The following is a 27,246-nucleotide window of genomic DNA, read 5'->3' as shown; positions in this document are numbered from 1 at the left end:
TGTTTGTAAGTGGCTCCTGGCCAGTGACAAGTTGTGTCCCACTGCACGGCCATTTTGACTTTGTCTTAAAGACTCTACACTGCCTTCATAATAGATTAATGACTTCTTTTATAATAAGGATAGGATGCTTTTAGTTGGTTTTTATGTTACCATATGCTACTTTTTCAGGCCATGAGAAATCGAAAGTGTAACCACCTGTGAATGAAAACTTAGTGATTCTGTGGTTGCAACAACTCTTGAGTTCTTGTATTGTCCTAAAATAATACTCAGATGAATAGGCCAAATTTGTCAGTCACCCTGCAAATATGTTGATGGCTGGGCAGTCTAGAAGAAATCTCAGTCATCGAAATCTACAGATATAGTCAAACCCCATTGGGAAAACTTGACCAGTTGAGTCAGCCATATCTATAGGTGTTAAGTCAAACCCAATTGAGCAAGCCATAGACCTACCGTATTTTCAGCAGTGGTTCCACAGCAAGTACTTCATGTAATAAGGCATTGAAGAATTCTTCCGGATCTGAAACACAGTAGCTGGCACATTAACATTATGATATAATTACAGCTAACCCACGCCTTCTAGCCATCTCAATTGTTTATATGAGACAGTATTAATTCTTAGGCTCCTCAAAGAACAAGGCTTATGACTTTATTAAGTAATAACCTACCGATTTGCCTGGACTGATTCTGGGGGTTGAGCAATTTTCTGACATTCTGACATTTAAAAATGTCAGAATTATGTCTGACTCCCATGAAAACAAAGATGGGAAAGATACTAAATACATTGACAGACTGTTAAAGATCCTTTAGGGAGCTGTAATGGTCCACTTTTTCACCGACTGCAATTATAACGGTGTACATAGCATACTTCTCAACTTTACTGCTGCACTCCACTGACCATAGCTCATCAGCTATCCTTTTTGTTAAGCTGTGTACACACGTTTGTCCGATGAAAACAGACAGATAGACCGATTTCATCGGACAAACCGATCGTGTGTGGGCCCCATCGTTTTTTTTCCATCGGTGCAAAAAAATAGAACATGTTTAAAATTTTTCCTATGGATAAAAAAACGATAGAAAAACTCCTCAGTGTGAAAGGGGCCTTAGATTGTAAGCACTTTGAGGACAGGGACTGATGTGAATGTACAATACATATATGTAAGTGCTGTGTAAATTGTTGGCACTATATAAATACTTGTAAAAAATAAATAAATAACTTGTATGGTGATGTTGTCTTGTTAAGTTCCAGGTCCTATTCCATAGATGCAATGGCTTTTATACATTACACTACACTGATGGTGGCCAAAAAGCCTGAGACTAAATGACTCTATATAAGCAGGTTGGACTAAATGACTCAATATAAGCAGGTTGGACTAAATTAGGTGGATTCAAATAGACCGCCGCATCTTTGCGGCGGCGTAGCGTATCGTATTTACACTACCCAGCTGTAAGTTAGCTAGGCAAGTACTGTATTCACAAAGTACTTGCCTGCTAAGTTACGGCGGCGTAGCATAAATGCGGCCGGCGTAAGCGCGCCTAATTCAAATTAGGCTGAGGGGGCGTGTTTTATGGTAATGGGGGGTGACCTGACGTGATTGACGTTTTTTAAGGGCGGGGCATGTGCCGTCCGTGTACATATCCCAGTGTGCATTGCGGCAAAGTACGCCGCAAGGACGTATTGGTTTCGACGTGGACGTAAATTACGTTTAGCCCTATTCACGGACAACTTACGCAAACGACGTACAATTTTCACATTTCAACGCGGGAACGACTGCCATACTTAACATTACTAGTCCAACTATTTGATGGAATAACTTTACGCCTGAAAATGCCTTACATAAACGGCGTATCTATACTGCGACAGGCGCGCGTACGTTCGTGAATAGGCGTATCTATTGATTTACATATTCTACGCCGAGCGCAATGGAAGCGCCACCTAGCGGCCAGCCTAAATATTGCACCCTAAGATACGACGGCGCAAGCTATCGTATCTTAGCTAGGTTTAAGTGTATCTCTGTTTGAGAATACACTTAAACTTAGGAAGGCGCAGATTCCGAGTTAGGTCGGCTTATCTACTGATACGCCGGCCTAACTCTATGTGAATCTAGCTAAATGACTCTATATTATTGACCTATATTTGCACTATACACTTGGATGTTTTTTCTGGCCCATTGTCCTAAATGAGTAATAATCCTCGTATTTTTTGGATATATGATGGAACAAGACATGTGAATAACTTCTGTAAGGTGCTGCACACTCATTAGAACCTATATGGCTATTCTATCCTATTACTGCTAGTAGAAGTACGTGAAATCTACTTATAGATTATAGATTGCCTTCCCACAATCGGTAGCACAGCAGGACTTGGCCCGAGAGTAGAAGGTGGTGCACTTTGAGACAATCAGGGCAATTTTATGAGGCACATCAATTAGTTCCTTATTATTACTAGTGCCTAGCGCAACAACATCTGAAAATAGAACTTTGATCTTAATTGCTACTCAGAAAACGATGGATTAGGAATAATAAGAGAGTCAACTATTTAGTATATTATACAAGAAATGACAGACAACGTAGAACAAACCTTTCTCTTCAGTAACAAAGGAATCACATCGCAGCAGTTTTCTGAGCTTCATGACATTCTCAGCATGTACAAATCCAGTCCTACAACATGACGAGACATGTGATGAGATACTTGTCAGAGAATCGCCAATTGCCATAGACAATGTCTCAAACTAAATGGTGCTCATATAAAAGCTCATTACACCTTTCGGTAAAGAGCAGAGAAAATTGTCTGATCTTTCTATAGTCAACTAAATGCACAGAATGGTGTACCGGCTGCCTATCATCAGTAGTTGACTGACGGTGACAACTCAGTTATGGTTCTGACCAAGTTGTCAAACCACAATGCCTTTGCCTAGCATTAAACATCTCAGATTAACAAGGAAGAATATTATTTGCAATCTTGGTGTGTGGCATTTCTTCTGCTTGACAACTGCTTTAAAGCGGGAGTTCACCCGAAAAACAATTTTTAACCTTAGATTGATGCTCATTTTGTCAAGGGGAATCGGGTGTTTTTTTTTAAAATCGAAGCTGTACTTACCGTTTTAGAGAGCGATCTTCTCCGCCGCTTCCGGGTATGGTCTTCGGGACTGGGCGTTCCTATTTGATTGACAGGCTTCCGACGGTCACATACATCGCGTCACGAGTAGCCGAAAGAAGCCGAACGTCGGTGCGGCTCTATACGGCGCCTGCGCACCGACGTTCGGCTACTTTCGGAAAATCGTGACGCGCTGTATGCGACCGTCGGAAGCCTGTCGGAAGCCTGTCAATCAAATAGGAACGCCCAGTCCTGCAGCCCATACCCGGAAGCGGCGGAGAAGATCTATCTCTAAAACGGTAAGTACGGCTTCGATTTAAAAAAAAACACCCGATTTCCCTTCACAAAATGAGCCTCAATCTAATGTTAAAAATTGTGTTTTTGGGTGAACCTCCACTTTAAGAAGAATTGGTATAATAACTGGCTAAAGAATACCAAAATGATCAATCAAAAAATTATAGTTTCATTGAAAAGCATTCTAATGAGTTAAAAAGCTTTATGGCCCCTACACACGACCGTTTTTTCCATTGGAAAAGTATGCGTGTGCATACTCCATCTGACTTTTTCCAACAGGAAAACTCTTGGAAAAAAAAGAGAGCAGGATCTCTTTTCTCCTGTCAGGAAAAAATCCTAGCGGGAAAACCGTTCGTCTGTATGCAATTTTAACAAATTTAACGCAAAAAAAACAGGATCAAGTCGACGCATTTTTTTGGCTCGTTGTAGTGTTGTACATCACCGCATTCTTGGCAGTCAAAAGTTTGCAGAACTTTTGTGTGACCGTGTGTATGCAAGGCAGGCTTGAGAGAAATTCCGTCGGAAAAACTGCTCGTGTGTACGGGGCATTAGGTTGACTGATTGGAATTGTCCCAAACACCCAAATGCGCCTCCGAAATATCACAACTAAATCTGTACATTTGTAAACACAAACTCACCTTCTGAGGGGGTTCACAATGTCCTCCCTAAGGATGCGTTGTACTTTGGCATCACAGACATCTGGAGAGCGTAAGATGGGATCCAGAACAGAAGAGAAAGCAAATAGGCTGTGAAAAATGAAAACAGAAATGTTGAATTCACAGCTTAAGGTTTGTGAGTGTTTGAGTATTAAAGATGAATTCCAGGCAAGGCTAGTTTGACATAGTTACATTGGCCCAGCTTGGACCAATATAATTATGTATGTCCCATTCCAGCATAATCCTACCCCAAGCTGGAAATCACTGTAGTAAGCACTGAGTGGCTGCCCTGTTGCTTACTGAACACAGGGGATCAACCACTTGGCATGGGTGCCATTCACGGTCCTTTCACATTTTCTCAATGAATGCAACGTGTTCTCTGATTGTATGAAGTGGATATTGTAATGTCACCGCCCCTCTTCTCCACCTTGTCCAATCAGAGAAAGCTTTACATTTATTGATAAAATGCAAAGTGTTCAATGAATGTCGCCGGTGCCAGGACAACGTCATCTAGGGCAAACGAACCAAACTGCGCCCCTCCAAAAAGTATGAGCATTATGTGTCAGCAAATATCCACCCCCAAAAAATCAAGCACTAATCTCAATGCCTACCCCCATAAATTCCCTCTTCTACTACAAATTCCCCCCCCCCTATCCCCCCCTCCAAGATCATATCCTTTATCTCTCCAAATCTACCAGCACAAATCCCCCCCAATAAAAAAAATCACTTTCACTTAAAATCATTTTCCCCTCTAAGCACAAATCCTCTCCCCCCAATTTGAATCCCCCTCCCAGCACAAATTCTCCCCCAAAACCCACTCCTAGTACAAATTTAACCCCCTAGCATAAATAGCCCCAATCATGCCTACTAGCACAAATACTGCCCCCCCAAAAAAAGTCCCCTCCTAGCACAAATTCCCTGCCCTGTCTAACATATCACCTCTTCTAGCACAAACCCCCCCATTCCCCCTCCCAGCAAAAATTCCCCCACATTACCATTTCTAGCACACACCCCGAATTTCCCCTCCTAGAACAATTCTTAATCCCCTGCCACCCTCCAGATTCCCCCTCCCAACACAATGCCCCCCCATTTCCCCTGTACCTCACATGATACCACAGTGCCCAGGACAGTCACCCCTTTTGCCCACCCGTTTTCCCAGCCCTGAATGGTGCCCATGCGAGGCAGACAACCTTCTGTATTCACAATGCAGCAGGGCAACTTTTTGGCACAAGACCATGGAAGCTAGTGGAGATCACTAGGGTATCAGTACCTACTACATTGTTTTCCAACTTTAACCTCTTGGGACCCGCGCTATAGTCAAATGACGCTACAGCGCGGATCCCAAAATCCAAGTGGACGTCAATTGACGTCCGCCCCTTTGCGCGTTCCCCGCGCGCGCTCCAGAGCGCGCAGCGGGGAACTGCTGTGCTGGCCGTGTCCCTTGGACACAGCCAATCACAGATCGCCGCGAACGGCCAATCAGAGTGGCCGTTTGCGATGCGATCTGTGCGGCCAATGAGAGATGATCTCATATGTAAACATATGAGATCATCTCTCATTGCCGTTTTACACAGAGACAGCGGTGCTGTCTCTGGAGAGGAGACCGATCTGTGTCCCTTGTACATAGCGACACAAATCGGTCACCCCCCCAGTCACCCCCCTTCACACACAGTTAGAACACTAATTAGGGTACACATTTAACCCCTTCCTCACCCCCTAGTGTTAACCCCTTCAATGCCAGTCACATTTATACTGTAATTAGTGCATATTTATAGCACTGATCGCAGTATAAATGTGAATGGCGCCAAAAATGTGTCAAAAGTGTCCGATGTGTCCGCCATAACGTTGCAGTCCCAATAAAAATCGCAGATCTCCGCCATTTCTAGTAAAAAAAATAATAATAAAAAATAATAATTCTGTCCCTTATTTTGTGGGCGCTATAACTTTTGCGCAAACCAGTCGCTTATTGCGATTTTTTTTTTTTTTTACCAAAAATATGTAGAAGAATACGTATCGGCCTAAACTGAGAAAAAAAAAATGTTTTTGTTTTTTTAAATTGGGATATTTATTATAGCAACAAGTAAAAAATATTGTATTTTTTTCAAAATTGTCGCTCTTTTTTGTTTACAGCGCAAAAAATAAAAACCGCACAGGCGATCAAATACCACCAAAAGAAAGCTCTATTTGTGGGGAAAAAAGGACGTCAATTTTGTTTGGGAGCCACGTCGCACGACCGCGCAATTGTCAGTTAAAGCGACGCAGTGCCGAAAGCTGAAATTTCACCTGGGCAGGAGGGGGGTATATGTGCCCAGTAAGCAAGTGGTTAATGGGGATCCCACAGATATTGTACATACATACTGTAACTATGTCAAATTTCCATACCTGGAATTTAGCTTTAAGAATTATTTTGTGGACCTTACCTGAAAAGGGTGGTATCTAGGTAGCAGGAATTGTAGTGTCCCTGGATCCCATTCCTCAATCCAACCATCTTGTCTAGAACATTACATTCACGTACAGGGGGGTGATCCTTTGTACTGTCCTCCAATACGCTGTGAATATCTATGATGGGGAGAATGGCAAGTATGATCACTTAGATATGATGGGCCATATTCTTAAACAAGTTACGTAGGCGTATCAACAGATACGCCTACGTAAGTCCCTTTCCTATGTTTAAGTGTATTCTCAAAATGAGATACACTTAAACATGCCTAAGATACACCAGCCTGCGCCGTTGTATCTTAGGCTGCAATATTTACGCTGACCGCTAGGTGGCGGTCAGCGTAGAATATGCAAATGACTACTCACGCCGATTCTCGAACGTACGCTTGCCCGCCGTAGTGTTTTAACGTCGTTTCCGTAAGCGATACGCGGCGTAAAGATAAAGATGCCCCCTAGGTGGCGTACTCAATGTTAAGTATGGCCGTCGATCCCGCGTCGAAATTTCAAAATTGAACGTCGTTTACGTAAGTCGTCCGTGAATGGCGCTGGACGCCATTTACGTTACAGTCAAAACAAATGACGTCCGTGAGACGTCATTTAGCGCGATGCAAGTCGGGTAATTTACCCGACGGAGCATGCGCATTACGATCGGCGCGGGAGCGCGCCTAATTTAAATGATCCACGCCCCCTGCCTGGATCATTTGAATTAGGATGGCTTACACGGGTGGACTTTACGCGATGCCGCCGCAAGTTCACAGGTAAGTGGTTTGGGAATCCGGCACTTGCCACTTAAACTTGCGGCGGCGTAACGTAAAGTACATACGTTCCGCCGCCTGAAATGTATGAGAATATGGCCCGATGTTTCTAAATGTTGCTATAACCCAATTAACAGATCTATTCCACAAAGATCAACAGGAGAAAGGACGTTCCTTGGTAGGAATGTAGGAAAAGACAGATTCCTCTTGCAAATACCCTGTTTCCCCAAAAATAAGACCTACCCTGAAAATAAGACCTAGCGTTATTTTCCAGGAGGGCTGCAATATAAGCCCTACCCTGAAAATAAGCCCTAGTTAAAAATGCTTGTAAAATCCTATAATCCACTCTATTATAGTAGTATATAATGTACAATGTGTACGTTTCTGTAATATAATTGCGGGGAAAAGAGCTCCGGCGGGTAACAGAAGCACAGAGCGGCTCTATAACAAAGGTATTTGGCACAATTATATTACAGAAACACACACATTGTACATTATATAATACTGTAATAGATTATAGGATTGTACAAGCATTTTAACTCCGTTAACACTGGGGATTCCTGACAGGCAGGGAGGGTGAGGGGGAGAGACGACAGCACATTACATGGAAAGAACTACCCCGAAAATAAGCCCTACTGTGTCTTTTGTTGGCATAATTAATATAAGACCCAGGCTTATTTTCGGGGAAACACGGTAGCTCTATGAAACAGGTGTTTTATTTTATTTAAAACTGAGCCTTTGGCAGATACAATTAATTAAATCAATAAATGTAATAATGCAGTTCTCTAATCATTAATCCTAGCCAATATTTATTGTAAAATAAGATGACGAGAAGCAAAATGGAATTTTAGGCCCAGATTCTCATACATTTACGTTGCTCCTGGGCAGCGTAACGTATGTGATTTACGTTACACCGCCGCAGGTTTACAGGTTTACAGCCTGATTCTCAGAACACTTACCTGTAAACTTGCGGCGGTGTATCGTTAAATCTCTCGGCGCAAGCCCGCCCCATTCAAATGGGGCGGGCACCATTTAAATTAGGCGCGCTCCTGCGCCGAGCGTACTGCGCATGCTCCGTCGGGTAAATTACCTGACATGCATTGCGCTAAATGACGTCGCCCCGACGTCATTTGCTTAGACGTTTACGTAAATGGCGTCCAGCGCCATTCACGGACGTCTTACGCAAATGACGTAATTTTTTTTAAATTCGACGCGGGAACGACGGCCATACTTAACATTGGTTGCCCCTCTTAATAGCAGGGGCAACCTTATGCGTCGCGTACGCTACGGAAACGACGTAAATTCTCAGCGTCGCCCGCGCGTATGTTCGGGAATCTCGCGTAATTACCTCATTTGCATAGACGACGGGGAAAACGACGATGCGACACCTAGCGGCGGGAAAAAAAATTGCTTTTAAGATCTGACAGCGTAAGAGCCTTACGCCTGTCAGATCTAATGGGTATCTATGCGTAACTGATTCTAAGAATCAGTCGCATAGATACGCCGGGGCCAGATGAGGAGTTACGACGGCGCAAATGGTGTTGCGCCGTCGTAACGCCTTTGAGAATCTGGGCCTTAGTTTCCCGCTTAGTTTTTGCCTGATACACAGATTGTATGTTCAAAGTAATAAAAAAAAAAATCAAAAGTTTGGGAGGGCGAAGTGATAGACAGTGGTGTTGTATTTCAGATTTATTTTCATTTAAAGCAGAACTTTCATCACATTTTAGAAAAACCTTAGTTCCGCCCCCTTGCTGTGAGTGACAGCTTATTTACATATCTCATGCACTAGCCTGGAGACAGGCATTCATTTTTTAATTCCCACCCCCGCTCCTTTTCTGAAGTCTTGTGGTTACTTTTCTGGATTTTGACTGGATGTTAGTGATCATAGCAGAATTTAGTGTAAGGAATTTATAGGACAAAATGCATGTTGACAAGGGGAGTGTAGAGGAGGGCAGGGAGTCTATTGACATCACGACTCCACCCACCGAGCTCCAGACAACAGACCCACCCACAGAATCTGCAGTTTTTCAGTTCTTATAACAGACAGAGGGGAGACATTGGACAGGTAAGGATACATGTAGGAGGCATCTATATCCTTATAGATCAGCACTATGGCAGAAGTTTAGAAAGGATGAGAGGGGCTTTACATCCACTTTAATATAAGACTCAGGCTAATTATTGGGGAAACACGGTATCTCCGATGACCCTGTTTTTTTAGGATTTTTAGGAATACCCCACCAGCAGAGCCTGCTATCCCCTGACCCTGATCCCATATTTTTCCCTATCCTCTTCCCCCCCTCTCCCCCCTTCCAATGAATTTGCCTCTTGATTCAACATGCTACTGTTGTATCATGTTCAATGAGTTTTTTTTGTGAACTGTCAGTTATCCACCATGTCATTCTATTACCTAAAAATTCTAATAATAAAATAAACATTATTATGTTTCTTTTATTATTTTTACAATGAAGCCATTACTTCATGTTTTCATTGTGAAAATAATAAAAGATATTCAACCATAAAAAAAAAGTGCAGAGGGGGTGGGGCGCATAATTTAACTCCTTCCTTACCGGCGCATTGTAAAATGACACCGGAAGGATCCCTCCCTCGACCTGAGTGGACGTCCTATGACGTCCTTTGTTCCCGGTGATCCAGGGCGCACGCGCGCGCCCGCTGCACCGCTCGTGACCCGGCACGCGTGCCCGGCGGACGCGATTGCCGGTGATCACAGCAGGAGTGTGGTTTTGTGTGTGTAAACACACAAATCCACCTCCTGTCAGAGGTGAAGAGACCAATGATGTGTTCCCAGTACAGAGGAACACACATCGGTCTCCTCCCCTTGTGAGTCCCCCTCCCCCTACAGTTAGAACACACTTTAGGGAACATTTTAACCCCTTCAGCGCCCCCTAGTGGTTAACCCCTTCCCTGCCAGTCACATTTACACAGTAATCAGTGCATATTTATAGCACTAATCGCTGTATAAATGTAAATGGTCCCAAAAACGTGTCCGAATGTGTTCGCCGCAATGTCACGGTCACAATAAAAAAAACGCAGATCGCCGCCATTACTAGTAAAACAAAAATAATAAAATAAAAATGCCATAAATCTATCACCTATTTTGTAGACGCTATAACTTTTGCGCAAATCAATCAATATACGATTATTGCGATTTTTTTTACCAAAAATATGTAGAAGAATACGTATCGGCCTAAACTGAGGAAAATTGTTTATTTTATTTTTAAATTGTGATATTTATTAAATAAAAAAGTAAAAAATATCGGGCCAGATTCAGATAGAATAGCCTATCTTTCTGCTGGCGTAACGTATCTCAGATACGGTACGCCGCCGTAAGTTTGGGCGCAAGTTCCGTATTCAGAAACCACTTGCGCCCTTAGTTACGGCGGCGTAACGTATGTGTGTCGGCGTAAGCCCGCCTAATTCAAATGTGGATAATGTGGGCGTGTTTTATGTATATTAACTGTGACCCCGCGTATGTGACGTTTTTAATCCCAGTGCGCATGCTCGAAATTACGCTGCAAATCGTCAATGCTTTAAACGTGAACGTAACTTACGTACAGCCCTATTCGCGAACGACTTACGCAAACGACGTAAAATTTTAAAAACTCGACGGGGGAACGACGTCAATACTTAACATTAGCTACGCCTCATATAGCAGGGGTAACTTTACGCCGGAAAAAGCCTAACGTAAACGACGTAAAAAAATGCGCCGGCCGGACGTACGTTTCTGAATCGGCGTATCTAGCTCATTTGCATATTCCTTGCGTAAATATACGGAAGCGCCACCTAGCGACCAGCGTAAATATGCAGCCTAAGATACGACGGTGTAAGACACTTACGCTGGTCGGATCTTAGGGAAATCTATGCGTAACTGATTCTATGAATGAGTCGCATAGATAAGACGCCGCACATTCAGAGATAAGACGGCGTATCCGGAGATACGCCGTCGTATCTCCTTTCTGAATCTGGCCCATTGTATTTTTAAAAAATGTTTTCGCTCTTCTTTTGTTTATAGCGCAAAAAATAAAAACCGCAGAGATGATCAGATACCACCAAACGAAAGCTCTATTTGTGGGGGGAAAAAACATAAAGATTTCGTTTGGGTACAGTGTTGCATGACCACTCAATTGTCATTCAAAGTGGAACAGCGCTGAAAACTAAAAATTGGTCTGGGCAGGAAGGGGGTGAAAATGCCCTGTATGGAAGGGGTTAAACATTTTAAAGTTCTGATTTAAATACGTGATATAGCGGCATCATTTAAAAACAGTCGCTCATTACTGGGCTATTTTGGACATAAACTGATTATAAAATCAAGTAACAATTGGAACAAAAGAATTTCTAGTTCTGAAATGACAGATATCTGAAAAGAGAGATTTATTGTTTAGGCTAGAAGTAATAACAGTTCTAAATGCCTTTGCGGCTTACAGTGATGTAAATAAGCAATTAAAAGCTAATTATCCCTAAACACGTGTACAGGTTTCTCAGGGAGTGACATACCTGTTTCATGGCATGACAGTGGAATGACGTGACATCGCTAGATGGGATTCTGGGAACATTTACATTGACGTACATTTTGTATATTGTATTTGTTATATCACGCAAATTATTGTACAGAACAGGAACATATTCTTCTTCAGTTATGAAATCGCCAGGGGTTTCCAAAATAACAGATATACCATCTACTATGCATTGCTATAATCTTCTTTTTTAAAGGGGTGGTTCACCCTAAAAACTACTTTTTCTTATTCCACTGCCCCCCCACATTACAATACGATTAAGGCTCTTATTATTTTTTTCATGCTGTACATACCTTAGTACAGCATATTCACCCGGGTTGCGAGTCCCGCGGGAGTGGGCGTTCCTCACATGCTGGTGATTGACGTTTTGCCCAAAAACGAGCTCCCCCCCGTCGCGTAAGCCGATTGGCGAAAGGAGCCGAACGGCGATGCGCATGCGCAGTATAGCGCCGACTCGCCGTTCGGCTCCTTTCGCCAACCGTGACGCAGCTTACGCGACAGGGGGGAGCTCGTTTTTGGGCAAAACGTCAATCACCAGCATGTGAGGAACGCCCACTCCCGCGGGACCACTCCCGCGGGACTCGCAACACGGATGCACGGGTGAATATGCTGTACTAAGGTATGTACAGCATGAGAAAAAATAATAAGAGCCTTAATCGTATTGTAATGTGGGGGGGCAGTGGAATAAGAAAAAGTAGTTTTTAGGGTGAACCACCCCTTTAAGGTAATCCTTATTTTAGAGCAGCATCTCTCAGCTGGCATGCTGTGACACCCTGGGGTGCTGTTTGGGTTCTCCTGGAGTGACGCGAATACTGGACACAGTTTGCCCTGAATCAGCTTCATGATGTGGGCTGCTACCAGCACCATAACAACCATTGAAGCTCTGGGGCTAAGATGCATGATGTCTCGCCCATGCCATGATGCTGATCCAGGGTAGGCAGCATGCAGTTCCACCATAACAACCATTGAAGCTCTGGGGCTAAGATGCATGATGTCTCGCCCATGCCATGATGCTGATCCAGGGTAGGCAGCATGCAGTTCCACCATAACAACCATTGAAGCTCTGGGGCTAAGATGCATGATGTCTCGCCCATGCCATTATGCTGATCCAGGGTAGGCAGCATGCAGGTCCACCCCCAGCATAGAGGACAGAGTGCACCTACACTCATAGGCGTGAGCACAGGGTGTGCCACGTGTGCCTGGGTACACCCTAATCATGTTGTAATGTACAGATTTCCCCTGCTGCTTGGATGAAGAGAAAGAGGCAGGGGAATCTCTGTCCTCAGTCCTTTTCCCTGTCTCAAAAGTGGGACAAAAGTTATAATAAAAAAAAAAAACTACTGACACCAATCTCTGCCCTACTGACATCGTCCACTGCCCTACTGACATTGTCAACTGCGTTACTGACATTGTCCACTGCCCTACTGGCATCATCCACTGCCCTACTGACATTGTCCACTGTCCGGCGTGGCCACGTCACCGCGTATCCTGTCCGCGGGGATTTTGGTTTGATGGTGTGTACAACCATCAGACCAAAATCCGGTACGAGGCCTCATATTGCCATATTGCACTAAATTTTGCAGAAAGTTACAGCGCTGCAGATTGAAAAGGAAATGTAATTTTTAATAACAATAATTACAATATGGCTTTTGTCCCAATTGTATATGCTATATATATATTTTTTTATTGCAATATTTTTTTTCGCCACAAAAGTGGAGTTAACCTTTAAGTACCGTATATACTCGAGTATAAGCTGAGTTTTTCAGCCCTTTTTTTAGGTCTGAAAATACCCCCCTCGCCTTATACTCGAGTCAGTGTACCCCATTTTTTTAAAAGTCGCGGCTTCCTCCTGGCGTTCAGTTGCGTGATAGGCATTTAACACTATGTTCTGCCTATCACGGAGGTCCTCTCATCCTCGGACAGTTTCCCAGCAGACACTGTGTTCAGTGTTCCGCCAATCATGGACGTCCTCTTGTCCGAGGATGAAAGAATGTCCGTGATTTGCAAAAAACACTGAACACGGTGTCTGCTGGGAAACTGAGTCCGAGGATGAGAGGACCTCCGTGATAGGCGGAACAGAGTTTCAAATGCCTATCACGGAACGGAACGCCAGGAGGAAGCCGCGACTTTTAAAAAAATGGACGCCTGTCAAGAATTCAGGTACTCGGGCACAGTGAGACTGCAATGGGCACAGTGAGGTATGGCACAGTGAGACTGCAATGGGCACAGTGAGACTGCAATGGGCACAGTGAGGTATGGCACAGTGAGACTGCAATGGGCACAGTGACAATGGAGACAGTGAGGATTGGCACAGTGAGGATGGGCACAGTGACAATTGGCACAGTGAGGTGGCACAGTGAGATTGCAATGGGCACAATGAGGATTGGCACAGTAAGGATGGGCACAGTGACAATTGGCACAGTGAGGTTACCACAGTGAGATTGCAATGGGCACAGTGAGGTATGGCACAGTGAGGTTGCAATGGGCACAGTGAGACGTGCAAATGGACATTGTTGACCCTCTTTTCCGCTTACAGTAACTGCTGCATTCTCACCACCTAGGCTTATACTCAAGTCAATACGTTTTCCCAGTTTTTTTGAGGTAAAATTAGGTCCTCAGCTTATACTCGGATCGGCTTATACTCGAGTATATACGGTAATAAATATTATATATAGTATGTCAATATTAGCAATGTATAGCATTTCTTCATAGCATTACTATAAACTAACAATCAAACTCACCTTTCTCATCCAGTCTGTGTCCAAAGTCTCTGTACTGTGGATGGCGCTGTACACTAGAGCTGACGGCCAGAACTTCACCAGCATCAATCTTTAACAGTGGTGTGACATTACTTAAGCACTCCCCATCCTGCAACATAATAATAGGTGTCATACGTGTCAACGTATTAATAGGTGGTCATACAATACAGTATATCAATATAGAAAATCCAACAATCTAGTGATTTTAAACGAAGACCAGGAATAAAGTAAAGTAGAACTCCACCCTAAACCTTTTTTTTTTTAAATTCTGGGTTCTAGAATTAACCAGGTTCTAAAGGCAATTTTTTTTTTACCTTACTGTATTCTCATAGCCCTTCTTTAAACACTTACCTGAGCCTTATCTCAATCCAGCGCTGTGCCCATCTTCAGCAGCTCTTCTCCACTTTCTCTCTTCTCACAGGAGACTCAACAGCCATTGGCTCCTGCTGCTGTCAGTCAAATGCAGTGAGAAGGAAGTGAAGGGCGGGGCCATACCTGGGTGTGTGTATCTGTAGACACACACAGTCCAGCTCGGGATTGAGCCCGAACGAGCAAATGGCTTGCTATGGGGCACTTGGAGAAGAGGAGGAGCCAAGTTAGTTGGCAGGGGACCCCAGTAGAGCTGGTTCTCTATGCAAAACCATTGAACAGGTAAGTATAACATATTTGTTATTTTAAAAAAAAACTCTACAATCACTTTAAAGAACCTATGCCATGTCCTTGTTGCTTTCTTTCCCCTCGGAGGGAGAATCCACACTCACAATTTGTCATGGTAACTGTTGTTAATGGGATGGAAAGTGGGGAAGATGAAAGCTTTTCAGTTGCCACAGAAACCAAACTAGAGGAACAATTTCCAAGGAGGATACCTGTTCCAGTGACAACTGGTAAAGTGGAACTTCACCCCCCCCCCCCCATATTTTATTTTTTTCCTGCTTACATGACCTAGGGTTGTCCTCAGTTCAGATATTCACCCACCTAGCGGATCAGGCGTTGTCTAGCTGAGGTCCTCTTCTCTGCAGACACTGCTTGGGTCCAGCAACACCATGTTCCCTTGTGATATCATCAGATTCATGCATGGCCTCCCGATGATGCACCGCCGGCTAAGATGCATGATGTCTCCCCCATGCCATGATGCTGATCCAGTGTTGGCAGCATGTAGGAGCCCCCCCTTAGCATAGAGGACAGAGTGCACCTACACTATATTGCCAAAAGTATTTTGACACCTGCCTTTACACGCACATGAACTTTAATGGCATCCTAGTCTTAGCCTGTAGGGTTCAATATTGAGCTGGCCCACCCTTTGCTGCTATAACAGCTTCAACTCTTCTGGGAAGACTGTCCACAAGGTTTAGGAGTGTGTCTATGGGAATGTTTGACCATTCTTCCAGAAGCGCATTTGTGAGGTCAGGCACTGATGTTTGGTGAGAAGGCCTGGTTCGCAGTCTCCACTCTAATTCATCCCAAAGGTGTTCTAACGGTTGAGGTCAGGATTCTGTGCAGGCCTGTCAAGTTCCTCGAACCTAATCTAGCTCATCCATGTCTTCATGGACCTTGCTTTGTGCATTGGTCCAAATCATTTGGTGGAGTGGCGATTATGGTTGTTTTTCAGGGGTTGGGTCTGGCCCCTTAGTTCCAGTGAAGGGAACTCTTAAGGCATCAGCATACCAAGACATTTTGGACAATTTCATCCTCCCAACTTTGTGGGAACAGTTTGGGGATGGCCCCTTCCTGTTCCAACATGGCTGCACACCAGTGCATAAAACAAGGTGCATAAAGACATGGATGAGCGAGTTTGGAGTGAAGGAACTTGACTGGCCTGTACAGAGTCCTGACCTCAACCCGATTGAACACCTTTTGGATGAATTAGTGTCGTGACTGCGAGTCAGGCCTTCTCGTCTACATAAGGGCTTTACCTCACAAATGCGCTTCTGGAAGAATGGTCAAACATTCCCATAGACACAACCCCAGACCTTGTGGACAGTCTTCCCAGAAGACTTGAAGCTGCTAGAGCTGCAAAGGGTGGGCCAACTCAATATTGAACCCTACAGACTAAGACTGGGATGCCATTAAAGTTCATGTGCGTGTAAAGGCAGGCGTCCCAATACTTTTGGCAATATAGTGTAGATCCTTACACCGTCCTATATTTATGGATATTTTGCAGATATAACATTAGACCTATATACACTTGCATAATCTCCTGCCACACATAGCCAGACCTCTCATTGGCATACTATTCTGCTAGAATTTTCATTTCAATACCGTCTTAAGTTTGGTAAGCTTAGACCATTTTACAGTACTGCTTTACACACACCAACCCTTGTGTGTACATACACATGGATATCTTATACTTCTTTGATTGTAGATGTGCCTTGTCTTCTGTGTTGTCCCCCCCCCCCCTCCAATGTGTACACACATGGTCCCCTGTGGGCCATAGAGGGGCCACTTCCCTGCCTCCACAAATATGTAAGCTGGGAAACAGTTCTGAATTTTTGGTTTCAGTATGCTCTGGTTGGTGTTCAATCTCCCACTTTGTAAGATACGATACCTAATATCTAACCAATAAGGAACATATAGGTAGATTCACAAAGAGTCAGGCCGGCTTATCTACAGATAAGCCGACCTAACTCTGAATCTAAGCCGACCTATGTTTAAGTGTATTCTCTAACAGAGATACACTTAAACATATCTAAGATAGGACGGCTTGCGCCGTCCTATTTTAGATTGCAATGTTTTGGCTTACCGCTAGGTGGCGCTTCCATTGCGGCCGGCGTAGATGATGTAAATGAGCATTTACGACGATTCCCGAACGAACGCGAGCCCGCCGCAGTCGATTAACGTTGTTTCCGTAAGTGATAGGCCGCCTAAAGTTATTCCACCTATGAGGTGGAATAACAATGTTAAGTATGGCCGCCGTTCCCGCCGCGAGGTTCGAATTTTTTACGTTGTTTGCGCAAGTCGTTTCTGCGAATCGGGATTTACGTCGTTTACGTACACGTCGAAATCAATAGGCCTGTACGGTCTACTTAGCCGCAATGCGCACTGGGAAATTTAGTCGCCCGGTGCATGCGCAGTGTCAAAAAACGTCAAAAAACTTGAGGTCAAGCCTCATTTCCATACAACACGCCCCCCTCCAAGTCATTTGAATTAGGCGCGCTTACGCCCGCTCATTTTAGGCTACGCCGCCGAAAATTAGCAGGTAAGTGGTTTAAGAATCACTACTAGCCTAACTAATTTGCGGCGGTGTAGCCTAAAAAGACTAGGCTAGGCCGCCCTAAAGTTAGGCGCCCCTACGTGAATCTACCTAATAGTACATACTGTCACATTGTTATTTTGTATTTGCTATAACAATATATGCTTCAAATCTAGATGTCCTAATCCCCCTGAGGATGTTATTTTTAGCAGGTTCGAAACGCGTTGGATCCTTCTAAGCGGGAATCTTTTTTGGAAATTCCCATACATCACTCTTACTTGTGTTATTTCAGAACATTATTGATTGGATTATTTGGGGTTACTGATACCAGAGCTCATATTTTAAACAGCACTTAATTTTTTTTCCTTATTTTGACATTGTATTTTAATATTTGTACCAATAAAGAAATATTAACTTTCTGTGTTTGCTGCACTAAAGCACTAAATTTTTGTTGTACTGTATAAATGTTTCTAACACTGAAGAATGGAAAAATTATTCAATAAAAAATGTAAGTATGTAAGCATGATCCTGTTTAAGAGGTATTGTAATGTTCAGGGGAAGGACAAAGAGAAGGTAAGGGAGGGATAGAAAAGGGAACCAGCTGTACCACCAAACCGACAGAACCCAGAGACCCACCAGAGCACACGCCCAGTGAGGGGGTTTAATTCAAGTTTTTACTTTCCCAGAATAGACAAACCTTCTCCGTGGCCACCAGGTCCTCCATCTCATTAATTTCAACTACTTTTTTCAGCAAAGCGACTATAGACGGTGCCTGCATCTGTTTCCAAAACAGTGGAATACAGCCCTTTGGCGCTGCAATCAGGAGGGATAAAATGGAACGTCTGCAGGTCTTACTCGAGAATCGGTGGTGGTTCAGAACAAAGAGCGCAGGTAGCTCACGATCAGTGAATTTCTGGATTACATGATGGACCTCTGTCCAGTAAGGCTGATGTAAGCGGTACAAGCAGAAAATGTGGAGAAGAGAACCAGATTTCTATCCATACCTATGAATTTGTTTTAAAGTCAAAAACATTATTATTTTTTGGATAGACTCAGGGCTGGATTTGCTCTCCCTGCCGCCCCAAGGCCAGGTTCCGCAATGCACCCCCTATCTGCCAACCAAACCCCCCCCCAATCAATGGAGAATGGCAACTGGATGGCAGGGGCGGCACGGTTAGTTCAAATATTTTTCTTATTCTTTTTTTTTTTTACTTTTTTATCACTTTTTTTATTTTGTAGCTTGTCGTTTACTTTTTTTTTTTGTATAATTTTCTTATTATTTTTAATATTATTTTTCTTATTCTTTACTTTTAAATTACTTGTTTATTTTATTAATTTAATTTTTATTTCTTATTATTTTTTTATTTAATTTTTTTATCAAATTTGTTTCACTTAACTTTATTGCTATCACACAGGAGAAAACAATTCACTGTGTGATAGCAATTGGAGGTGACAGGTTCTCTTTATTGACCCTGTCACCTCCAAAACAGGAGTCCTTGCACTGTGCTAGAACTCCTGTCTCAATTGAGATGGGAAGAGCACAGCCCACTCCTCTCACTGTGTACATCGGCGGCAGGGACAGGAGACAGACTCGACAGAGTTCCGAAGACAGAGCCAGCAGAGAGAGGTATGTGGGGGGGGGGAGGGGAGGACGGACGGCAGCACACATTTTACAAGTGATTTCGGCAACATTGCGGCAATCACTTGTTAACGAGCAAGCGGATTCCCCCACACTACATTTAGTCCTGCTAGAAAGCAACTTACCGCCCTTAACTGTATGTTCCGGGCGTCGGGGGACTCCATGTCGCTGCCGCCCCGAGGCCTGGCCTCGGAGGCCTTGTAGGAAATCTGGGCCTGGATAGACAAAGGAAGGATTATAACCACTGTCATTCTTGCCATCTCTGTCCCATTGAGGAGATTTCTCTTCATTTCCTGTTCCATAGGCAAAACAGGAAGTGAGAAGAAATCCCTCCGAAGTGAGAGAAATCCCTAGTTGTCACCAGAACTAGTGTCCCAATTGGAAGAATTCCCTTCTATTCCTGTTCTAGTAAAAACTTGGGATTATCTTTCACTTTTACTCTTGGTGATGAGGGTCATCAGGACAAATATAGAGGGTGAGTCTTCCCAATGAAGTCACAGACAGCAATAAAAACCTCACAGGTGTTCGTTCTACAGTAATCCCTCTCTGCTCTACCCAAACCCCTAGAACCCCTGTCTAGTCTTTATTATCACTGTCTGCATCCACATTCTGTAGGTTTCTACCTCACTTCTTGACTCAGGGACAGGAAGCAAAGGGGAATCTCCTACAGTGACACAGATGGCAATAAAAAGTTGACAAAAGTGCAGTTCCCCCCTACTGTAATAAAATATTTTTTTCTCACTTTCTGTCCTGGTTAAACTTGGAAACCTGCTAAGGAAACAAGGTTGAAGGATGCTGGACTCTGTCAGAGGTAAGAGATCCAGTTGGGTGTAGAGTCTTTATGTAGGCCAGGGGTGGCCAACCAGTGGCCCGCGGAGCCCTCTGATGTGGCCCGCGACCTCCTGCTCTGAAATGGTGGGTTGGCAAGCCCAGATCGCAGGTTGCCGACCCACCATACCACAGCATCCATGTTGTGAATGAAGCTGGTGGTAGAGGAAGAAAGCGGCTGTGGAGCACAGCCCCATAAGCCGATGCTTCCTCTACAGCCCTGGATTTTGCCACAGGTGGTGTCTATGGTAAAGTTCAGCTAAACCGCAGGATAGACGCAGGTGCACTACGCTGCACCCACGGTGTGGGTAAACTGCAGCACATCAGTGTGAAAGCAGTATTAGGCCCTTTTCACATGATCAGCCCGACCAAATGGGACCCTCAATTCACCTCTATAGAGCGACAGATGTTTGTTTACGCCCGCCTACCTCCAATCCGAAAAACAGAAGGGAATTTGTCCCCTTTCATCTGGGCGGATCAGAGGGCCTATAGAGTAGCCGTGACCTGTCATCCGCCCGCTCCGCTCATTGTGGCCCTTGACTGGTTACCAAGTTGCATAAGTGGCCCTCGTTCTTCAAAAGTTTGGGCACCCCTGATGTAGGCCATCCTCTAGTCTAGTATACCATGGCCATTGCTAAGCTCTAGTAAGGTAATATAAAGCAATAAACTGAGATACGTTTAAGTATAGAAGAAGTTGATTGATCACAGAATTCATGGGAAATTACAGCATTTAATCTGTATGTAAAAGGTTGCTCTTCTAATACTATGTTATAGGAGGAACAAGCAGCTTTCCAATCCTTCTAATCTTTTTACTATATCGAAAACAAAATGTAAAAATGGCTGACTTTAAGGCAGGTCATGGATGATACAAGTTCCTTTTCTGCAACCATAGATCGATTCCCCCATCAATCCAGTCAGTGTTGATGGGGGAATCCCTCCTATGGAGCTATTGTGTTCTCCCGGTGGGGGGCACGGGGAGCCATCTCTTCATGGAGATTATTGCTAGTGGCTACTGGCTATAATCGCATCCTAAAAATCTGATATGCTGGTTGTACCCAAGTCGATCGATGGATCGACTTGGGTACAATCACCTCCCCATACATGGTTCGAATCTACAGTACAGACACACCTTCTCATTCAAAGAGTTTTCTTTATTTTCATGACTATTAAAATTATAGATTCACACTGAAGGCATCAAAACTATGAACTAACACATGTGGAATTATACATAACAAAAAAGTGTGAAACTTATATTTCATATTCTAGGTTCTTCAAAGTAGCCACCTTTTGCAGCAGACACATCTCTAGAACTGGTAATAGGAGACTGTGTGAATCAGGCATTCATGGTAGAATATCTGCTAGGAAACCACTGCTAAAGAAAGGCAACAAGCAGAAGAGACTTATTTGGGCTAAAGAACACAAGGAATGGACATTAGACCAGTGGAAATCTGTGCTTTGGTCTGATGAGTCCAAACCAGAGATCTTTGGTTCCAACCCCCGTGTCTTTGTGCGACGCAGAAAAGGTGAACGGATGGACTCTACATGCCTGGTTCCCACCGTGAAGCATGGAGGAGGAGGTGTGATGGTGTGGGGGTGCTTTGCTGGTGACACTGTTGGGGATTTAATCAAAATTGAAGGCATACTGAACCAGCATGGCTACCACAGCATCTTGCAGCGGCATGCTATTCAATTCAGTTTGCGTTTAGTTGGACCATCATTTATTTTTCAACAGGACAATGACCCCAAACACACCTCCAGGCTGTGTAAGGGCAATTTGACCAAGAAGGAGAGTGATGGGATGCTGCGCCAGGTGACTACCTCTTGAAGCTCATCAAGAGAATGCCAAGAGTGTGCCAAGCAGTAGTCAAAGCAAAAGGTGGCTACTTTGAAGAACCTAGAATATGAAATATATTTTCAGTTGTTTCACACTTTTTTGTTATGTATAATTCCACATGTGTTAATTCATAGTTTTGATGCCTTCAGTGTGAATCTACAATTTTCATAGTCATGAAAATAAAGAAAACTCTTTGAATGAGAAGGTGTGTCCAAACTTTTGGTCTGAACTGTATGTCGGTTCAGCAGGGACTTAAGGAATACTGATGATCCATCAGCTAATTTACTTAAAGCGGAGCTCCACCCAAAAGCTCTGTTAATTTGCCTTCTCCCCCCTCCAGTGCCACATTTGGCACCTTTTGGGAAAGGAGCGGGTACCTGTTTTTGACAGGTACCCGCTCCCACTTCCTTGCTTTGTGCGCTGGTGCGCAGTCATGTTGGAACAGTAAGGGGCCATCCTCAAACTGTTCCCACAAAGTTGGGAGCATAAAATTGTCCAAAATGTCTTGTATGCTGACGCCTTAAGAGGTACCTTCACTGGAACTAAGGGGCCACGCCCAACCCCTGAAAACCAACACCTTACCATAATCCCCCCTCTACTAAATAAAAATGATTTGGACCAGTGCACAAAGCAAGGTCCATAAAGACATGGATGAGCGAGTTTGGGGTGGGACTGCGAGACTGTGAGCCAAGTCTTCTCGTCCAACATCAGTGCCTGACCTCAGAGTTGAAGCTGTTATAGCTGCAAAGGGTGGGCCAACTCAATATTGAACACTACGGACTAAAGCCCCATACACACGGTCGGACTTTTGCCCAACCAACTTCAAAATCCGGCACTTTTCGTATTTGTCCGACCGTGTGTACGTTCCATCGGACCAACTTTTTTGGCTTCAATCGGACAAAAAGTTGGGTCTGTGAACGGACCAACTTTCTGTTCCGAAAAGTTGTACACTTTTGGACAAAGTACAAATGCGCATGCTCAGAACCAATGTTAAACTCAACCAACAATAGCAGAAGTTAACCAAAGGGTGGCGGTAAAGAGCAAGTAAAACCATGTGATGTTGGGAAAGTGTTAGAAAAGTTTGCAGAAAAGTCCGAGCGTGTGTATGCTATGGGTGTGATCGGACAAATCAATTAGGACAAAAATCCAAGGGAAATTTTGTTGGATGTCCTACCGTGTGTATGAGCCTTAAGACTGGGATGCCATTAATGTTCATGTGCGTGTAAAGGCAGGCGTCCCAATACTTTTGACAATATAGTGTATGTAACAAACTGTGAAACTGTGTCCACATACACTGTAATACACACTGTACAAGCTAATACATTTAATTACATGTGAATTACTTGATATGAATGCTTATACCATTTACTCACCAGTAACTGCACTTCTATCAATAACTTGGTAAGTTCACAGAGTCCTGATTTAGCAGAAAGTTCCCAGATAGCGGTGGCCACTCCCACTGCGGCATAACCTTGGTATCTGACTCTGATGACATCACTAACTTGTAATCCGCACACAGCAGCAAATAACTTATCACTGGAGAGGAGATGAAGCCGCCGTGGTAGTGACCCAATCCCATACAAGAAGGCGGAGTCTCTCCTTCCCAGAACATGCACAGCATTCCTCCTAACAGATACTTCTGGGCGGGATGGCAGATCCAGGATACGCCCACGAGTTTGTTCACCGTCTAGGAAGAAACCTATGGACCCCGGGGCCACTTTGTGCTTGCCAGTCGTAAACTCTCTCAGGACAATAAATGGCTTCCGAGGCTTAGGTGCTGGATTCATGTTGGTCATTGTTGTGGTACCTGGAAGTATAATGAATTTATTATTTAAGATGGATTAAAAACTGTCTATTTACTAAATTGCATGTAGGGCCTGGCCTTTTTTCTAAGTGGAAAAAAAAAAAATTCAAAAAAAATCTTAAACGAAGAAATATAATCTTGAAAGATATTTAAATATATTTAAAGCTTATTTAAATATAATTTAAGATTTTTTTTTCTTCATTTGTATTAATACTATATAAATATAATAGCCCGGATTCAGAACGAAGTTACGCTGGCGTAGCTATTGATACGCCGCGTAACTTCTAGGATGCGCCGGCGTATCTTTTTTCTGTATTCAGAAAACAAGATACGCCGGAATTTTGCTAAGATCCGACTGGCGTAAGCCTCTTACACCGTCGTATCTTAGTTGCATATTTACGCTGGCCGCTAGGTGGCGCTTCCGTAGATTTACGCGAGGAATATGCAAATTAGGTAGAAACGCAGATTCACAAACGTACATACGCCCGGCGCATTTTTTTACGTTGTTTACGTAAGGCTTTTTCCGGCGTAAAGTTACCCCTCAGGGGTAAGTCATGTTAGGTATGGACGTCGGAAACGTACGAACAGCGTCGTATTTTAATTTGTTTGCGTAAGTCGTTCGCGAATAGGGCTGTACGTAAGTTACGTTCACGTCGAAAGCATTACTTGGAAACGTTCACGGACGGCGCATGCGCCGTTCGTAATAAACGTCAATTACGTGGGGTCACAAGTAATTTAAATAAAACACGCCCACATCAAGATCTTTCAGAATACACTACTCGCCTGACTGAGTTACGGCGGCGTAGCGCATATGAGATGCGTTACGCCCGCAGAAAGATACGCTAATCTTTCTGAATCTGGGCGGCCACTAAATATAAATAAATAAACTAAAAGATAAATAAATATAAAATGTATATAAGTATTTAAAAATTAAGCTTTGAATAATAAGAAATATTATGCCTAGGACTAGTAATCTGCAATATTTTCCTTTTTTTTGTGTGTGTGTATGTATATATATATATATATATATATATATATATATATATATATATATATATATATATATATCTACAAATTGTAATATATTGCAGCTTACTAGTCCTAGGCATGAGTTTTCTTTTTCTTTTTTTTTTTTTTAAAGCTTCCCGCTAAAAGCCATTCCAAGACAGACATTGTGTAAAAGGGCTACAGATCACATCCTCTCTCTTGTCATCTCCATAACATAGAGGGGAGATGTACTGTTGTCCACAGAAGTGAACTGGGATCTCTGCTACCTGACAACAGTTTTTTTTATTTACAGTAATATATAAACTATTTCAATAGTATATTTAACAGACAAAAAGGGAGAAAAATCCTACTTACAACTGGACTTTTACTTGTAGAGTATCTAAATACCATATCATTCAATTAGATGTTAGTTCACCTGCAGGGTTAAGACATCTAAGCAATAAGAATCTCTCTGTTGTATTCAATTTGTAACTCACCTGACCAACCAGTCTCTTCTGTCACTGTCATTACTGCTGTGCAACAGTTGTATTTATACGGCAAGTATGACAGGCAACAACCTATGAGATCCACCCATCATTTATTATAAAATATTATGTGATTAGGGTAGGAAAGGGATAAGCACAGCATAGATAGATAGATCTACAGAGATAGATAGATAGATAGATAGATAGATAGATAGATAGATAGAGATAGATAAAGATAGATAGATCTACAGAGATAGATAGATAGATAGATAGATAGATAGATAGATAGATAGATAGATAGATAGATAGATCTACAGAGATAGATAGATAGATAGATAGATAGATAGATAGATAGATAGATCTACAGAGATAGATAGATAGATAGATAGATAGATAGATAGATAGATAGATAGATAGATAGATCTACAGAGATAGATAGATAGATAGATAGATAGATAGATAGATAGATAGATAGATAGATAGATAGATCTACAGAGATAGATATATAGATAGATAGATAGATAGATAGATAGATAGATAGATAGATCTACAGAGATATATAGATAGATAGATGGATAGATAGATAAATAGATAGATAGATAGATAGATAGATAGATAGATAGATAGATCTGCAGAGATAGATATACAAAGATAGATAGATAGTTAGATAGATAGATATATAGATAGATAGATCTACAAAGATAGATAGATAGATAGATAGATAGATAGATAGATAGATAGATAGATCTGCAGAGATAGACAGGTAGACAGATAGATCTACAAAGATAGATAGATAGATAGATAGATAGATAGATAGATAGATAGATAGATAGATAGATAGATCTACAGAGATAGATAGATAGATAGATAGATAGATAGATAGATAGATAGATAGATCTACAGAGATAGATAGATAGATAGATAGATAGATAGATAGATAGATAGATAGATCTACAGAGATAGATAGATAGATAGATAGATAGATAGATAGATAGATAGATAGATAGATAGATCTACAGAGATAGATATATAGATAGATAGATAGATAGATAGATCTACAGAGATATATAGATAGATAGATGGATAGATAGATAAATAGATAGATAGATAGATAGATAGATAGATAGATAGATAGATAGATAGATAGATAGATCTGCAGAGATAGATATACAAAGATAGATAGATAGTTAGATAGATAGATATATAGATAGATAGATCTACAAAGATAGATAGATAGATAGATAGATAGATAGATAGATAGATAGATAGATAGATAGATAGATAGATCTGCAGAGATAGACAGGTAGACAGATAGATCTACAAAGATAGATAGATAGATAGATAGATAGATAGATAGATAGATAGATAGATAGATAGATAGATAGATAGATAGATAGATCTACAAAGATAGATAGATAGATAGATAGATAGATCTGCAGAGATAGACAGGTAGACAGATAGATCTACAAATATAGATAGATAGATAGATAGATAGATAGATAGATAGATAGATAGATAGAGCTGCAGAGATAGACAGATAGATAGATATCTACAGAGATAGATAGCTCATTAGGGGCATCGCCCCTCTAATCTATGCGCCCGGCCCCTAATCTCCTTGCAGGGTGCTATACACATGGATTTCAAAGGGTTTTTGTTTTTAGATGCACGTGATTAGAGACGGAAGCTCTAATTTGCTTAAAAAAGGGTGGGCTTGGGGTGCAGAGCACGGCGCCCCGAGTCCACCCACTTGTGTGACATTAAAAAATTAATACGAGACCTGATTGGCCAGGGAGTTTTAGGGTTCCTTAGTGCCAGCAAGCGCCCTTGGGGTAGTGCAAGGTTTATTTGCTGACCCCCCCCCCCACACACACACACATTTTCGAGGACCAGCTGCCACTGAGGTCGGTAGATAGATAGGTATATAGATATACAGAGATAGACCACAGACAC

The 27,246-nt window shown here is 42.7% G+C and overlaps 1 protein-coding gene across 1 annotated transcript in view; it reads right to left on the bottom strand.

The window, feature by feature from the left end:
* LOC120918701 (ubiquitin carboxyl-terminal hydrolase CYLD-like) overlaps nt 1-25,444 on the bottom strand; it is a 42,337-nt gene extending 16,893 nt beyond the window's left edge. The window contains exons 1-7 of the mRNA XM_040330398.1: nt 25,309-25,444; nt 23,394-23,827; nt 14,512-14,638; nt 6,465-6,603; nt 4,027-4,134; nt 2,579-2,658; nt 451-517 (exon numbers count right to left, since the gene is read on the bottom strand). Coding sequence (XP_040186332.1) covers nt 451-517; nt 2,579-2,658; nt 4,027-4,134; nt 6,465-6,603; nt 14,512-14,638; nt 23,394-23,827; nt 25,309-25,339 — 986 coding nt within the window. The 5' untranslated portion in view covers nt 25,340-25,444. The remainder of the gene's footprint in view (nt 1-450; nt 518-2,578; nt 2,659-4,026; nt 4,135-6,464; nt 6,604-14,511; nt 14,639-23,393; nt 23,828-25,308) is intronic.
* Between the last annotated feature and the right edge of the window lie 1,802 nt (nt 25,445-27,246).

Source organism: Rana temporaria, chromosome 12, assembly GCF_905171775.1.
Source record: "Rana temporaria chromosome 12, aRanTem1.1, whole genome shotgun sequence".
Taxonomy (NCBI): domain Eukaryota; kingdom Metazoa; phylum Chordata; class Amphibia; order Anura; family Ranidae; genus Rana; species Rana temporaria.
Note: the sequence above shows the minus strand (reverse complement) of the source record. Positions and strands in the feature narration are given on the sequence as shown.